The 17,195-nt window shown below is 42.1% G+C and overlaps 2 protein-coding genes across 3 annotated transcripts in view; one reads left to right on the top strand and one right to left on the bottom strand.

The window, feature by feature from the left end:
* mrpl11 (mitochondrial ribosomal protein L11) overlaps positions 1 to 17,195 on the bottom strand; it is an 83,526-nt gene that overhangs the window by 13,078 nt on the left and 53,253 nt on the right. The window lies entirely within an intron of this gene.
* Positions 7,270 to 16,959, top strand: tmem265 (transmembrane protein 265). The gene is made up of 2 exons (XM_008420793.3): positions 7,270 to 8,152; positions 14,135 to 16,959. Exon 2 carries the CDS (start codon positions 14,137 to 14,139, stop codon positions 15,190 to 15,192), a length of 1,056 nt encoding a protein of 351 aa, XP_008419015.1. The 5' UTR covers positions 7,270 to 8,152; positions 14,135 to 14,136; the 3' UTR covers positions 15,193 to 16,959.

The raw sequence follows: 17,195 nt of genomic DNA, 5'->3' as shown, positions 1-17,195 counted from the left end.
TAAAGTTAGTTTTGTCTTTATTCTAGTGTACTAAGATATCTGCACTAGAAGCTAGTCCAAAATACTTTGTCAGATTTTGCTTTATTTTGCAGTGTGGAGCTAGAAACTAGTGATCAGGCCTGAAATCTGCTTCTGAACCTTCAGAGACACATAAATACAATTATAAGGTCGGTTTTCTATCACCTGAAAATGATTTTTAGGATTAGAGGAGTCATTTTTTCTCCCAGTGCTAACTAGAAGCAACCAATCAGAGCCAGGAGGCGGGTCTTAGCGCTGTCAATCACAATCTCGTGTGAAGCTGCTTTCACTTTCACTTCCGTCTTGCTCTTTGCTCCTCTGCTGCTAGCATAGGATGTTGTTAATGCTAAGGCTAGTTAGCATGACACCGTTTTATAGCAGCATTAAGTTGGTTCTTGCATTAGCACATTTCGCAGGGCATACATGAGGATGATTGTCAGCGCTAAATGTTTCTGAGCAGAATTCATTGCGATGTTTAATAAAATTTTTTATTAGATCAGAAATTTCATAAATGGAATTTGAAACAAGAATTTAAATTATTCTAAAGGAAAATAAGTAGTTATTTTAACTTGATATTGTTAAAATAACAGAGAAATGTGAGGGCAGTTTCATTCAGTTTAAATTCCAAAGATAAGTTAAAACTCCCAATTTCAGATTAATGAGCTATCAGAACTTAAAAAACAAACAAAATTAGACAACTTGTTTCTTGTTGTTAAATCGACCTCATGAACGTTGATTTCCGAGTTTAAACCGAAACACTTGTCTTGTTGACTTAAATTGCATTTTGAAGGTGATGAACCTTCCTTTTCAAGTTAAATGTTTTACAGTGCGCCTCTAAACGCTGGTAGACGTCCGGCCAACGTCTAAGCTACACAGTTCAATAATTTGCCTGCAGTAATCTGTGGGACTGAACCCGGTCTGTCCTGCAGTCTTTGAACGCAGCACGGAGTTTGGCATGCCATGAAAGCCTCGTTGATGGTTGGCTCCTCCAGCTCCACATGACATTTATCAGCGAGAAGAGAACTGGAACGGCAACATCCATGCGCCGGCCAAATTGCTAACCCCGCTCACCGCATCTGAGCATCTAATCATCCACAGGCTCAAGCTGCCGGATAAACCCTCGTTTCTCAACCGTGGCTGATTAGGAGCTCTCCAGAATAAAATGGCTGCAGCCCTTGAACCGCGGCGGAGGCCTTCCACGCCGCTGCCCGTGGACAAGGACGTCTTCAAAGCCCTTTGAGATCCTGGGCGGCGGGATTAGACACTAATCTAAGACGATATTTCCTCGCTGTCAAATGCGCAGTTGAGTAATTGCGATTCGAAACCAGCGCGGCGGGATGAGTTTTATTACTCGTAATTATAGGAGCAATTAGACATTCGCAATTAAAATGTGAGGAGTTTCCGTTTGATTCGACCCTTTTGCTGCTGCCGCCGCTGTCTTTTCTGACACTCCGTCCCTGTTAATGTGATTGGCCTTTCAGCTTCACTAACTCTTTTTAACAAGATGTAGCGCTGGCGTGGAAGTGGGGAAAGAGACAGCTGAGGTATATGGAGGCTGTCTGAGTGCAGCCAGCGACTGTGGTCAATATTTGAACAGTGGTGGACGGAGGGTCCTCATGAATACGGCGAGAGCGCTGCGATGTTTATGCATGAACACTGTGTCCTTGTTTTCTTCTGATGAGACGCTTTAGAGGGGAGATGTGAGCTGCTGACGCCGCGAAACGCTCACCGTCTTCTTCTCTTCCTCATTTGTCGTCACATCAAAACGTTTATAAATTATAATGCTAAACAAATACAAACTAAATGATTCACTGAGGGTGAAATGTCCCCAAACCAACTTTAATAAATGGTTGGGTGTCTGAATCTCCCTCAGGATGTCAGGCCCCAAGCATCACACTACCACCGCCTTGTTTCTCTGCAGGTATTCGATTTTACTGGAATGATCAATTTTATGAAACATGGACGAACAGAAGAAAGAAAGGCTGGATGAAAGAAATAAAGGACAAGAGAAAGTATGATAAGGTGAAAAAGAAAGAAGAAAGGACAAAAAAAGGATGAAGAAAAAAGTTTAAAGGAAGGAAGAAAGGATGATGGACGACAGAAAGAAACAAGGAAAGAAAGAATTGAAGAAAAAAAGGACAAGAGACAGGATAAAAGTAAGAAAGAAAAGCCAACAGAAAGAAAGGAACAACAAAAAAGGATGAACGAAAGAAAGGACAAATGGATGAAAGAAAGAATGGATGAAAGGAAGGATGAACAAAACGGGCAAAATGCTAAAAAGAAAAAATGGATGAAAGAAGAGATGAAAGAAAGAGGATGAAATGATGGATGGATGACATAAATAAAAAAGAAAGAAGGAACAGAAGAAAGGCTGAATGAAAGAAATAAAGGACAAAGGAAAGGACGAAAGGAAGAAAGAAAGATAGAAAAAAGAAAGAAAGGATGAAAGGGAGAGAGAAAGAAGAAGGACAAAAGAAAGAGAGCGAAAGAGAAAAAGACAAAGTTGCAGCAACAGGCCAATCAAATATGAAGGTAAAGTCTGGGGGTAAAAGCCGGGGCAGGCAGCAGGATTAATTGCCCCTGGGCTTGGAGGGCAGCTGATGAATTACCCCTGGCAGTCGGCATGGAGGTCGGCGACGGAGGTGTTGGAGTGAAGAAGAGGTGGAGGGAGGCGAGGTTAATTAAACCCTTTAGTGTGAACCGCTCTCATTCATTACCTTCATTAACTCGTTCATTTAATCTGCGGCGCCGTTTTATCACGCGCTTCCCGCCGCGGCGGATCCGGTTTCAAGCCGAAGCCCTTCGTTTGCAGGGGGCCGAGATAACCAGGTTACCAAAAACCACAAAACACCGTTTAAAGAGACACACGCTGCTAAACGCTTGAAATCAACTCTGAGCTTTACAGGGTGGAATCAGATTTAAAAATGGAAAATAGAAACGAGTTTCAGAGAGAAATAAAAGAGCAAATGGAAACTAAAACAGCTAAACCGCTTTTTAAAATGTATTCAGGTTATCTTTGATATTAAAATATTTAATTATCTGAAATGTTTAAATGTGAAAAAAAAGACATTTGTACAAAGGGAAACATTTTTACAAAACAAACAGTTTGAGGAAAAGATGAACAAAAGGATGGATGAAAGGATGGATGGATGAAAGAAAGGCTAAAGAAGAAAGGACAAAGGGGAGAAAGAAAAAAGACAAAAGAACGGATGAAAGGAAAAAAGCAAGAAAAAGACGAGGAACAAACAAAAGAAAGAACAAACGGAAGGATGGAAGAAAGAAAAGGACAAAAATGGACAAAAGAAAGAAAGAACAAATGGAAGGATGACATGAAAGGCGACAGGAAAATAAAAGCGATTTTGAAAAGAGCCGGTCAAATCAGTGGAAACTCAGCAGAGCAAAAACAAATCTGGGATTTGTTTTTAGAACAAAAACCAGGTAAGCCTCTCATTCATCGGGGGTTTCTATTGTTGCTCTAAATAGACACAACCTTCCCGCTCTGTTTGCACCTGGCACCAGAAGAAGAAGAAGAAGAAGAATCAGCCTTTTGAGGGCCGGGTGAAAGCAGAGCGAGCGGCGAACAAAATGGATCGCACAACTACAAAACATCCCATTTTCAACTCCATTAGGCCGCCCTCACAGACGCCACACTGTTGTGCTTTTTGCCACTTCACATGATTAATCACGTGCGGCGGCTGAACTGCAGGCGGCGGAGACGAATGGAGGGAAGAAATAACGCATCGACACACACACACACACACACACACACACACACACACACACACACACACACACACACACACACACAAACCCGAGTGTCAGGTGAGGGGATGGAGTCAAAGAGACCTGCTGACATCTGGTTTGAGTCTGTCATGGAAACCGCTCAGAGTATTTATGGAGCAGCAGGGAGATTTTTATCTTCAAGAGCGAAAACCTCAAAGGTTTTGTTTGACGTCTGGCTGCAGATTTCTTATTTTCTAAGAATACTGGATGAATCCACTGCAAAAACACAAAATGTACAAAGTCATTTTGTCTAGTTTCTAGTGTGAACATCTTCAAGGGGCGTATTATGTTTTCAAGCCACATTGTGTCATTTTATTACACAATTAACTATGCTAACTTCAGTTGTGAAAAATGCTCTACATGAAACATGACTTATAAAAAAAACTTTATTTTGTACTTTAATGCCTTGAAATTGGGCCTCTGTCTCTTTAAGAAACTCCTGCTCTTTCTGAAGTCATCACAACATGGCTGCAGCATCATGTGTTTTCCAGCCACTTAATATCATTTTATCGCACAGTCAATTAACCATCGTACCTTCAGTTGATGTAAAACTGAAATTATATTTGACAAACATCAAAGAAAACATACATTTTACTTTTAAATTGGGCCTCGTCTCTGTTGGACAAAAATACGTTCAAACATGTGGAAATGTCCAATTAGTGTGAATACTTTTCCTGTTCCGTTTGTGTTTGCACAGTGCTGTTTGTGCTTCATATGAAGGTTTATTAAGGTGTATTAATATAATTATTCCCCTCATTTGCAGGATTTTAGTTGAAGCTAAAAATGCACCAAAACTTGCAAGATTCTGGGAACAAAATGTTTCCATGCATCCCTGCTGCAAAGGAAACGGCTATAAAAGTTACATTCAGGCTCTGCTGTCAACCACACATCACATAAAACTAAAGGTTGCTCAAATGCACTTCTGCTACAAACCAGAGAGGATTTCTGTCTCTCGCTGTTTGTCCCCTTTCTGCAGATTCTCGTGCGGCTCTGTTTATTGATTACACAGAACAAGCCTCTCCAACTCCTTCTCTCTGCTGGAGCCGAGCTGCTCCAGGCTTCATTATCAGCTACCTGCAGAACTGTTGGCAATCAGCTTGAATTATGGGCAACACAAGAGCCAGATTTTGACAAGGAAGATTAATGTTTGGAGTTAAAATCAGGCGGCATCTCTGGTTGAGGCCTCTTGCCGTGATAAGTTGGAGTAAGAGCATGAAAATGACTCCTGCGTGTTTGTGGAGGTCACTGCGTGTTGCACGGCTCTCTGTTGACAGACTGTAACCTCATACGTCCTTCCAAACTTCCCCCAATCATGTCCGAGGCAGAAAGTGATGAGTGCACAGTACTGTGGACAGCCGGGCCGCCTGGCTGCCCACTCGTCTATTCTCCAGCTCTCCATCTTTTATTTTTTTTCCTTTGCGAAAGTGAGCCAGTGAGCGAGTGACCTTCAACCACACCCAGTGGGAAGAAGAAAAGACAAGAAGGGAAAGGAGATGAAGCGGCATGGATAGAAAAAAAAAGAGGACGACTTGAAAAGCACATACGCTATTATGAAAAAATAAAACACTGGAGTGAGGAAAATGGAAAATCTCTCCTCTCTTGGAAGCCATCGGAGCGGGGAGCTGAATCTGACAAGAAAGATGACTCTCCATCGCTCTTCTCTCCAGTCTGATTAAACCTCTCACTCCACAATAAACCCAACACTCTGCAAGCCTCAGAAATGAGCAGAGCTGAGGACCTGAGCCTTGGCTAAAAATGTTAAAACCTTGAGGCTACAGTGACGCCGTGACATTCAAAATGTGTCTGACAAAGGAACTGAAATTGAATTCTTGAAGACGTAATGAGCCAGACGTTTCCAAAGATTCATTTTTCCCAACAAAATCTGTCTGTGAAAATTCCCAATCCTCCTGTTTGAACACGCACAAAGCCGCCAAAAAGAAGTTAATCTACAACAGAAGGATAATTTCCTGGTGTGACGAAGGCAGTGAGCAGACAGAAGAAGGGCTAATTAAAGTTGTAACATCTGCTTTTGGAGCTCTAACTCTGTCTGCAGGCTAGAAACATCTTTCGCTCCACTTCCGCTGCTTCTCCTTTAAGCGATGATGGGTAAAATAAGCTTTCTGCAGAAAAACAAAATCAGGTTCTGAAAGCAGTGACGGCTTTTGATATGGGTCATATCCAAACCTCCCGTCTGTCAGCAGGAGGAACCAGATCTCAGGAAGAATAGAAATCCATCAGCTGCATCATAATGTTTGTTGAAACTCTATTTACAAGCCCAGTTCATTAAAAGTCAGACAAGCAAATATAATTTATTTTAGTCTACTTTACGATCTTTCAGAATGAGCGTTTTTAAGGCGTCTTGTCACTTCAAATTGAAATAAGCTGCTCCTGGCCAAACCCCCCAACTCACACATAAAAATGGCTGCCAACAGATGCACAACTATACAACTGTACATCTTTGAAAAGCATTAGTAGAGCCTCTTGCACAACCAACAAGATTGCAGCAAGTGGTTTCTGGATGGTAAGTCAACTACCAAACAATTGGCTTTTCCAGCTGCCATTGTACAGCACATAGAGTGGTAAAACCAAACAAGGGTTGCTAGGTGACGTGTGACTTAACACACAGTGTGACTTAACAATCAGGAGGTTTTAGATGTGGCTCGTTTTCAAGACACCAAGAAATATAAACTTATTGCCAAAAAACGGCTGTTTTTAAAAAAAAAATTTTTATGCCCAAATGCCAACTGGTAGCATTTGCTACCCATCAGTAGCAAACGCTACTGGTGCGTAGCATTGGGTGGGTAGCATCGAGTGCAATGTGCCAAGCAGAACTGCACCCAGATTAGTGCAAAATATTATTTACGTTACGTGCTTCTAAAAAAAAAAAGTGAATTGGCTAATATATATATGAAGAAATCGATCTCTTGATTCTTCCAGTGCAAAACAACCAATCAGAGCCAGGAGGCGGGTCTTAGCGCTGTCAATCACCCTCAGTATGGCCATCCACCTCCTGTACATCTGCCTCTTGCTCTCTGCTACGCTGCAGTTAGCACAACCTAAATGCTAAAGCTATTTGGCTAAACCACCGATGATGGCAGATAGTTTTCCTGAAACAGTAAGTTGTTTTGTCGCCAGCAACTTATTTAGCAGCATGTACATGGGGTTGATTGACATCGTTAAGACCCTACTCCTGGCTCTGATTGGTTGTTTTTAGTTTGGAGCGGTGCATTTCTGCTGAGAGCAGTAATAACTCAAGGAGGAGCTTGATCTTTAAACAGATTATGTGTCTCATATTATAATGTCACAACATTGTGACACTTTTAACAAATATGTAAAAAAAAAAATCATAAAATGTGCATACTGCACATTTAAATGTCCATATATTCAAAAAACTAAAAAAGAAATAATAATAATAATAAAAACTTACAGTCCCAGTTGAGTTGTGAGTTGTTTTTTTTTTAAACTAATGCACTTGTTATTAATTTTAAAACAAAAATCAAATTATTATTATTTTTCCAATGAGAAAACTCTACATGCACGGTTTGCTCGCCCGGGGCCCCATTCACGCAAGAGCCACCCCTGCTTTCATTATTATAAACCTCACAACTGCAAGACGCTGCTCTTAAATATTCCTCCATTCCTGCTGAACTTTCCACAGCTGAGAAAGAGGAGGAGGAGGAAAGGAGGAGGAGGAGGAACTGAAGGAGGGTGGGAGGTCTGAGCTTTGAGCACGTAGCCTGCTTACAAATCACCACGACCAAAACTCAGCGTGCGGGAGTTCGCCTCGCACCTTGCAGATTTCCGCCGCTCCAACGCAGATGAGGGTGATGCTGATGGTGATGAAGCTCCACTTCTGAGCGACTTCCAGTCCGCTCCGCACAGCCGGAGCCGCCGGAGCAGCAGGAGCAGCCTTCCTCCCCTCCTCCTCCTCCCCTTTTCTCCTCCCCCGCTGCTGTGTCAAAAGATTAACAGACCCCCACACTGCAGGGAGGCGACAGCATTCGCAGATCCGGATCCAGATCGAGCCTCTGCAGGGAAAAAAACAAAAAAAAAAACCCGGAGCGTATAGAACCGAGCCGAACCGGGAAGGAAGACATCTGCGCTGAAAACGAGGGGGAAATCTTTTAACTATGAGACGAGTTTTTGTTTTTAATTCCTCAGCACCTTCATCACGGGGCGTCTCGGTGGAGCTTCTCCCGGAGCGTGAGCGGCCAAACACCCAGACAGGGACACTTTTATCGGCTCATCATCGACACTAAAGGAGGGAGGGGGGATCCACTTATTGGCCACCCGACTGCGCTTCTAAATCACGCCAGGACGATTGAGCCCAAGTGCAATACGAATGGTTTGGGTAACTACAACCTCACTTTTTTCTAAATTATTTACAGTTATTATGTCCATTTTTATAACATGTTGTAAAACTCAAAGCTGCAAGGCGGCTAATGAGGGGGGAAATGTAACTCTAAAACATCTGTTGATGTGGATTTGGGTCTGGAGGGAGGATTTATTGAGCTCCATTAAATTATTAGCTGTCTTGATGCCCTTGATGCTCCTCGGCCACCTGTGGTTGCTGAATTGTGCAATTTGGGGACACCAAGCGATGGGTGTTTATGGAGACAAACTGCAGGTGCAGACAAATGAATCTTGGCTCCAACGTGGCTCTTTCTGTCCACTCGGGAATCACCAGATATTAATAGAAAATGACTGAAAGTGGGGAAACCGGAGCCTCATCTCTGTCAGAGATTTTAGTTGCTTTCTGGATGATTGCTTGGACAATGCAACACGGAGAGACACACAAGGTTGATGAAACTGGTTCTTAGTGCTACCTGTGAGCGCACGGTAACTCATGCTTACTGTGAAATGGGCTGCCTCACCTCGTCAACAGCCGTGTCACTTCCCAGACAGCAAGAATGATGAATTTGGTCATTACCGTTGAGCCCGGCTGGACAGGAGGGTTGTCATCCCTGCCTCTCAGTCAGAGCAGAATAAATTACACCGCGCAGACATGGGAGGGGAGCGAAAACACAAACAGATTTCCAGGGTGAGGATTCGCAGCCCGTGCAGGTGGAATAACTTAGCAGCAAACAGAGGCTGTGAACTTCTCCTCACCTACACCTCCCTCCAGGCTGGGCTTGTTCCCCGAGAAAACACAAGACACATTTAAAATTCCAATATCCACTCAATCGGCCGCCAGGAAATTCATTCAGGTTTCAGGGGATGATAATCAACCCGCTGAGAGACAAAAGGTGTCGTATCCAATGAGATGTTTCCGATCCGTCCTCCTCCACAGTCACTCCGAGTAAGATTTATCAGATCATTATAAAAGCCCAACCTTTGATTTCCTTCTATAATACTCCCAACTTCTTCAACGTCAAAATTTTAATAGGTTACGCTTCCAAAATCGCTGAAATTTTTAACAATACCATCTCTCAAATGTTCTTTTAATGATATCCGGGTCAACTGGAGTGTTTTTCCTCAACATGAGCCAAAATAATCACTCACATTTGTATGCCATGTTTCAGCAACGAGGCAGTTCAAAGTGCTTCACATCATAAAAACACAAAGTTTCTCAGCCAACCACTGAGAAACCAGTAAAAAAAAACATTACATTTTGCAAACTGCCATCATTAAAAATCATCAATACACATCAAATATGTTGGTCAATGTTCCAGTTATTATGGATCAAAAGCAACTCTAGACAGTTGGTTTTTAGTCGAGATTTAGAGGAAGTCAGTGTTTCAGCTGTGTTGCAGTTTTCTGGAAGTTTGGAGAAGCTGAATGTTTGGTTCTCCATGTCTGGTTCTGGTTCTGGGGATGCAGAGCAGAACAGAACCAGAAGACCTGAGAGGACTGGAAGGTTGATAGAACAACATAAAGCCACTTTCCCTCGCTGAAAAAACAGAAAGTGTGAAAAATTTGGAGAAATTTCCAAAACTGAAAGTAGCTGCATCTCCACTGAACATAAAGTTACAATTTTTGACACTTTGGATTAATGGAAACACGGCGATTTAGAAAAAAACTGTTTTTTGATAAAGTTTTGTCGCTATGATGTGGTCTTTATTGGACAAAACTGCAATGGAAACACTTTCTTCACATCAGGCGAGTCACAATAAATAACCGGATGTTAGCACTGGCAGAAACCATGAAGAAAAAGACAGGAAGTAGCTACAGGACGTTTTTAATGAGAGAATACGTTTGTTCACACGCGATGTAAATTGAAAAATTTAGTTTTTTTGACAAAAAAACCCCAAAAATATTTGTCAAAATTTTTATAAATTTTTTGATAAAGTTTTGCGGATATTTGAAAAGGAAACGGAGCTGGCAAAAAACGTCTTACAATTTGTAAGCTATGAGTTGAATGTCTTAAAAAGCCGACCTGAGGCCAGGGTTCCCAGATCTGACAGACAGTTTTCAGCCCAAACAAAACGTAAAACCCACCTAAAAAAAAAAAAAAAAACCCCAGCTCAAATCTCAGATGTTACTGGAACTAATGTTAAAGGTGTTTATATACGTACAGAAACTTCAGCCTAAAATCTTATGTGTCCTGTACGTCATCGACTGCATTTATAGATGTTTCAATCCTCAATTCAAAGTGTTGGTTGTCCTTTACTGTATTTTGACCAGAACCAGATCCGATTGGAACTCCAAAGGACTCGACTCTTAGAGCAACAGACTTGTTTTATATTTGTTTTTCTTGTTGCTCTTTGTCCTTTTGAATCAATAAGTTGCAGTGGGATTTCTGTTTTATTACATAGTGGCATTTAATTAACAGATGACTATTAATCACTGATGATGTCATGTTTGACAGTTTATACTCATTTCAAAGTAAACTAATAAAATGAGTGCAAAGAGGCTGCTTTTTATAACAATCTAAATTATTTTCTGTCACATAATGATATTTTTTTCCACCAAATATTGTGAAAAGCAACTCAAGTTTTAAAAACTCAGCCACCAGCATGAGCTTCTTAAAGAGACAGAGCCCAATTTCAATTAATTAATTCACAAAATCAATTAAGTCGTGTTTGATATGTTTGGAGTTGACATAGTTACTTGATAGTGCTATTAAATAACGCTGCTTTAATGCAGAGTGAGTTTTGGATTATCTTCCAGTAGGAAGATGCATAAAGTTTTGGTTTCCATCACCGTAAACCTGAATGTTTAAAACAGCAGAGTTTTTTCTGTTTCGCTTCAGTGTCACTTTTTAAAGTTGCATTAGTTTCATAAATCTTCTGAATGTATTCAAGTATAAAACGACACCATATCTGTTTGGTGCAAACCGAATCAACAGGGTTCAGGATATTTTCCCTAATCTGCAGAACATTTTTGTGTTTTTGTGGATTAACTTTTACTTTTTTACAGTAAAATGCAGAAACATCTTTTCTAGTTTCAGTCCTCAGTAACAATAAAGGTATTAATTCATCACTGACGCATTCGCATGAATAAATATAACTTTAGTATAGATGTATTAATCAGTGATGTTATGTTATTATAGCAGCTGTTTGAATAATAATTACTCTGTTTTAGACTGCAACCCCTCCATCACGTTTCCGCATAAATGCTGTGATGCCACCAGAATCTCAAAGATGAATTTGGATTAATTCAGGCCAGGCTCGCTCGAGTGGATGGAAGTCACTTTCACTTCTTCATCACCTCCTCTTCCCTTGAGCTTATTTATGAACTATCACCATCATGCAGTAACACTTTATTAGCCATGCAGACAGCCCAGAAGGCCTATTAATCTTTCACTTACAGCTTTCCTAATCCACACATGCACCAATGTGTAAAACTCTCGGTTTTTCCTCCCAGCGGGGGGATCTTCTGTCGTCTTCAATGACTCAGGAAGGACAGGAAGGCGGCGGAGCGCCTTGGAGTTAGGGATGCGATGTGTCTTCCATCAGCGAGATATCAATACACGTTTTTCACTGGCAGACTGACAATCTGCAGCTCGATCAACGGTTAGGGCACGACTGAAACCGGTAATGATTTCATATGACAATGCGATCGATCCGCTGAGGGGTTGACACTGAACAGAGAAAGCGAACCGCGCTGCTGCGCTTTTCTTTTTTTCACACCAAACACAACAGAGAGAGACTCCGGTTCGATTCTCCTGTAAAGTCAATGATCATTTCTCACTCCCGCAGATCGATGCCGTTTTTTATTCCGTCGGTGGTTGATGCACATTATGAGCTGTTGCAAAATTACAGGATGAACCCTCCCTGTTCAGCCGCATTGGCATTGTCTCCGTGCAGTCACCCCGGCAGTGTACACAAAGCCATGAGACGAGCGCGTCTCCAAACAAATAGCAAGTTATCAATATTCATCTGAAGCGAGATGGGGGATTTGGAATGATTAAAGGCTGCAGCGCGGTATGAGAATAAACACGGCAGACTATTGAGGCAAAGAAAAAGCTTTGACAGGGCACCTAGCTCCCTCTGAATGCGATTAATTAATAATGAATGAGCAGAGCATTGAAAAAGAAACACAAGTAGAAACTTGTGGAAAAATCTGCGAATCAAAAAGAAGCAATCTTGGGTCCTTTATGGGAAATGAAGGGTATTTAAATCAAAGAAAGGTGAAGGAAAGATGTAAAATAAACAGTTTAATAGGCTTCCCAGCTTGAGTCACCAGAGTGTGTTGCTCTGGCCAAAGATGAAGGGCGATCGCTGCTTCTCCTCTGCAGCTAACGTCTTTAACCATAGCAACAGGCATCAAAGTAGTTTACAGTTGGTTGGGAAATAATGCCGGAAAATAATCACGTTTTGTGCTGCACATTTTTGTCACTTTTACTGGAACACAGATGGCTTGGCAGAGATGTAAGAAAGTAAGTAAAACTTGTATAGCACCTTTAGCAGGAAACCACAAAATGCTTTACTTAAATCAATGAAATGCAAAATCAGAGGAAATATTAAATATCAGAAATAAAACACAATAAAACTGATTGAAAGTCAATTTGAACAAATGGGCGTCCGAAAAAAAGAGGAATTCTGAATTGATCAAACCCAAAATCTGAGCATAGTGACGGACTCCGACCTGAGCATTCAGAGACACATAAAGACGGTTATAAAGTCAGTCTTCCATCGATTGAACATTACTTCAGGATTAGAGGACTAATGTCTTGGCAAGATCTAGAAAAACTCATCCATGCGTTTGTCTCACATTGCTTAACAATGTCTTTACAGTTCTGCCTAAAAAAAATAAATCAGATCCAGAACGCTGCTGCTGGCGTTCTGACTAAAACCAGGAAGTTGGAGCACATCACACCGGTTATAAAGTCTCTATAATGGCTCTCGTGATGGTACTCATCAAAATGTAATGTTTGTTAGCAGTTTTCTCAATAGTTCTCATGTATGTCTCACTTCCGTTAAACTTTGTAACTGACAGCCGCTTTAGCAGGCTGTTGCTATGGAGTTGCTATGACAACAGTAAGACACAAGCTTAGCAGAGCTAGCTCTCTCCTGGTTCCTATCCAACTTGAATTACAACTACTACTCAAGTAGAGTTTTTGAGTACCCACCTCTGTGTAAAGCTAAGATAAATATCAGCGATATCTACTGTCGTACTTACTGCCGAACTAGCTAGGCTACTGTAGATTTGATCTGCTAGCTAACACAGACATGTAGCCTACATGTTTTGTTACTTCCTCTGCCAGTCACCAGAACCTTGTTATTCACACGAAGAGTTTGTACTTCTTTACAAAGCCGTTTAAATATTGATTGTATCCATAGATTTAAAGCTACATAGCTCCTCCATTCGTGTTCACCAAGTAGTAAACTATGACATAGTATGATATAAGAAGATGCTTGTCCCACTGACACATTTTCTTTGTCCGTCTCATACGGGTCGATCCCAACAGCAGCCATCTTGCTCATATATCTTTCTCTCGCACATCTTTCTCTCGCACTTTCTCTCGCACATTGGTCAAGAAACATATAAGTTTCTTTTTGTTGGTCTCAAAGACACTACGCACTACGCATGCACTTCAAATCAATTAAATACAAAAATACTTCATTGATCCCAAAGGGAAATGAAATGTTGTTATAAATCCTTAATTCAAATTCTTCAAAGAGTTATTGCAGATATGGCTGTTGGCATGAAAGATCTCTTGTAGCAGTCTGCATTACAACGAATCTGAAGAAGCCTCTGACTGAAGATACTGAAGAGAGTCTGATGAAGAGGATGGTCAGGGTTGTCCATATTAAGATGGCGCAGATCACTTCCTGTTCAGACCTGTGGGAACTATGGCTGTGTGGAGTCCTTTATGACTTTGTGTTTTTATGATGTAAAGAAATGAGCTACACCAATAAACGTGCCATCTGTCATGCCTCTGTTCCAGGCATGGTGCCCACGCCCCAGGTGTGCGTATCAACCCTGGTCACGGTGAGCACGATGGCGGTGGTGGATCTCTACCTGCTGGAGCAGAGCATGCTGGGAGCTCGCGGCATGTCTGGACCCAGCGTGTGGCAGTATGTGGCGGTGCTGCTGGGCGACGCCTGCTTCCTGCTCGCCCTGCGCTTCGTCTCGGCCGGCGTGGTTTCCGAGGCGCAGTCGTCGCGCCGCGGTTTTGCCAACGCCCTGTGGTTCCTCTTCCTGTCGCTGCTGCAGCTGAAGCTCTTCTTCGTCTGCCACAACTACAGGCAGGAGCGGCGGCCGCCGGACCCGCTGGCCAGGAAGACGCTGACGCTGCTGCTGTCCATCTGCCTGCCCTCCCTGTTCCTCATCCTCACCGGCGCCGATCACATGACTCCTCAGCGCAGGAAGCAGGAAGTGCGGAGCCGGCTCCTGTGGGTTGTCGTCGACCTCCTGGACGTTCTGGACCTGCAGGCGGGGCTTTGGGAAGCCCAGGGCGGGTCCGGAGGCGTCGTTGAGCAGAGGCTGCCTATCTGGGCGGAAGGCCTGGTCTTCTTCTACTGCTACGCGCTTTTGCTGCTGCTGCCATGTGTGGCGCTGACGGAGCTGGGCGCCACCGGGCTGCCGGGGCAGAGGGGCCCCCGCCGGGAGGCTCTGTACCCCTGGCTCAGCTTGGTCACCATCAACATCTTCACCCTGGCTCTTCGGGGAACCGGCATGCTGTGGTACAGAGACTCCCGCGTGTCGACTGTGTTTCTAGGGAAAAACTTACTGGCGCTGGCTGTGAAGCTGAGCTCAGCCTGGGAGAGACACAAGCAGGAGCGCGGCGCCTCAGGAGCCGGAACCGTGGCTGGATCGGAACCAGAAGCCTCCACCGCGCCGCCGAGCCAGAACTCAGAGCAGGACGAGGGCCAGGCTCAGGGGAAAGCTCCTCCTGCTCATTTCCACACACTAACGCGCTCACAAAGCCACACTCTGTCCCACGTCAGCCTGGAGCCGACGGCGACCCCTCTGGGACCGTCTTTTATCTCCCATGAACTGTAGAGAATCACACCCAACATGCATGCATGCAAATACTGTATGTACGCACACAGAGACGTTACAAACCCCGCAGCAGACCGGAGCCGGCGTCGCCTCCCAGCAGATAACGTGGAGCTGTGGAAATGCATTTGGCACGCTCGTCTGTTCGTGCATTACATCGCGCTGGGAGCAACTTGAAATGCATTGTTGTGATTTGTGGGAGTGCATTTTTAGAGTCAACACTGTGAGCAGCACTGCCAGACTGTAAAGCGTATTGTAGAGATGTTGAAGCCTAGTGAGTACTCTCTGTTGTATAATGGAGGCTTAACTGCCTTACCTCTCTCAGTTTGTTGTCCTCTTTCCTCTTGACAAATATATTTTTAAACTTATTTCTACTTCTTGTTAAATATCTGTTAGTAACGAAGTTGAATTTTTACGGTTCTTTGGAGAAACTGGATCATTAGATGCCAAAATCTGTGCTGTGACCTTTCAGAACGCATTTTCTGTCATTCCACATTAGAAAGATTTAATACAGAGACGAGGTGATGCTTCATTTTTCTTTTCCTTCGGTACCAAAGAGGCGAGATTGAACATCTAGGTGAGGAAAACTCCCACTGTACCCTTCTGCACTGTGGTTTATTGTTTTAATGTCAAGTTTAACCCAGGTGATGTTTCCCTTGTTAGGTAATTTACAACTCATTTTATGTGAATAAAAAGTAGAAAGATTAGTCAGAACAATGGTAATATAATGTACAATGGGAAAATTAAGTTTAGAACATGTTGGTAAAAGTATTTCTAATGGGCCTTTGAAATTCACACAATTAACGCAAAATGCAAGAGTCTAGAAAAAAAATCAAAACTATCAAATCCATAAGTTATTCATAATAAGTAAATAAGAATAAAACACAAATGCAATAAGACAAAGAAAGCCAAGAAACGGCTGAAATAAATCCTGATTTCTTCCCATCAGTGCAAATTTATATCAACTAGTTCAGCTTTAATTGATGGTCTATAAAAAAGTTTTTCATTACAGAGTAAAGAGATCCCTTAAGACCTTATTGTTGCAAAAGTAAGACGCATTTCCAACCTTATGAATGTGCCAGTTAGCACTAATCCAGATTATTCCGTAATCTGGAAGTGAAAACAGCAAATTTTCATCACGATCAAGTATTAGTACAATATTTCTGACACAGAAGTCAGAAGAATAATCAAAAGACGAATTAAACCGAACAAAGTTTCCATTTAAACTATTAATTCACTCAACTACAATGGCGTTTGTATACACACACAGCACAAGACTCCACTGCTGAAGAAAAAACCCAATTCGGTCAGAACTATTTGAATGTGAGGAAGAATATCAGTCTCCGTCATCCCAAAAACACAACACAAACGAAAGGTTGGCGGTGGAAGCATCATGATGTGTGGCTACTTTTCAGCATTTTTAACTGGTAGATTTCATATAAATCTAAGAAGAACGGATGGAGAAATGTGCCAGAGCCTAATGAGAAACAGAAGCTGAGACTAAAACAATTATTCCATTCAAGGAATCATCATAACTGGTAATTAAAACTAAAACTGCTGGAATAGTTATCTTAAAAAGCCACAGAAAGGTCTGAACATCACAGTTCACGTTAAAAGTCGAAAAAAGACACGTGAAGATTTACGGTCAGCGTGAAGAAGGAAAATCCTCCTTGAGCAAAGGTTGGGACGAGAGGTGGGCACATATCGCATCGCTTATCATTTATCGTGAGAAAATTCTTAAAAATGTTTTGATAAATTTTAGTTATTGACGTTAAATAAAAAAAACAAAGCTTACATTACGGTTGAAAATGTTATTTTTGTTATTTTATCAGCATTAATAAACATTAGTAAATTCAAAAACATGATGAAATGCAGCTACTATGTGCATCTTAGCGATGTAATTTAGATGATGAAGCTTTTTGAATGGGAACAAAATCTGTTTTTGGTGCCATGACTGCTGTACAATACTGTCACAGTTAAATAATTACTTAAAAAATAACCGTTTT

The sequence above is a fragment of the Poecilia reticulata genome, chromosome 10, assembly GCF_904066995.2.
Source record: "Poecilia reticulata chromosome 10, P_reticulata-male-v2, whole genome shotgun sequence".
Taxonomy (NCBI): Eukaryota; Metazoa; Chordata; class Actinopteri; order Cyprinodontiformes; family Poeciliidae; genus Poecilia; species Poecilia reticulata.
Note: the sequence above shows the minus strand (reverse complement) of the source record. Positions and strands in the feature narration are given on the sequence as shown.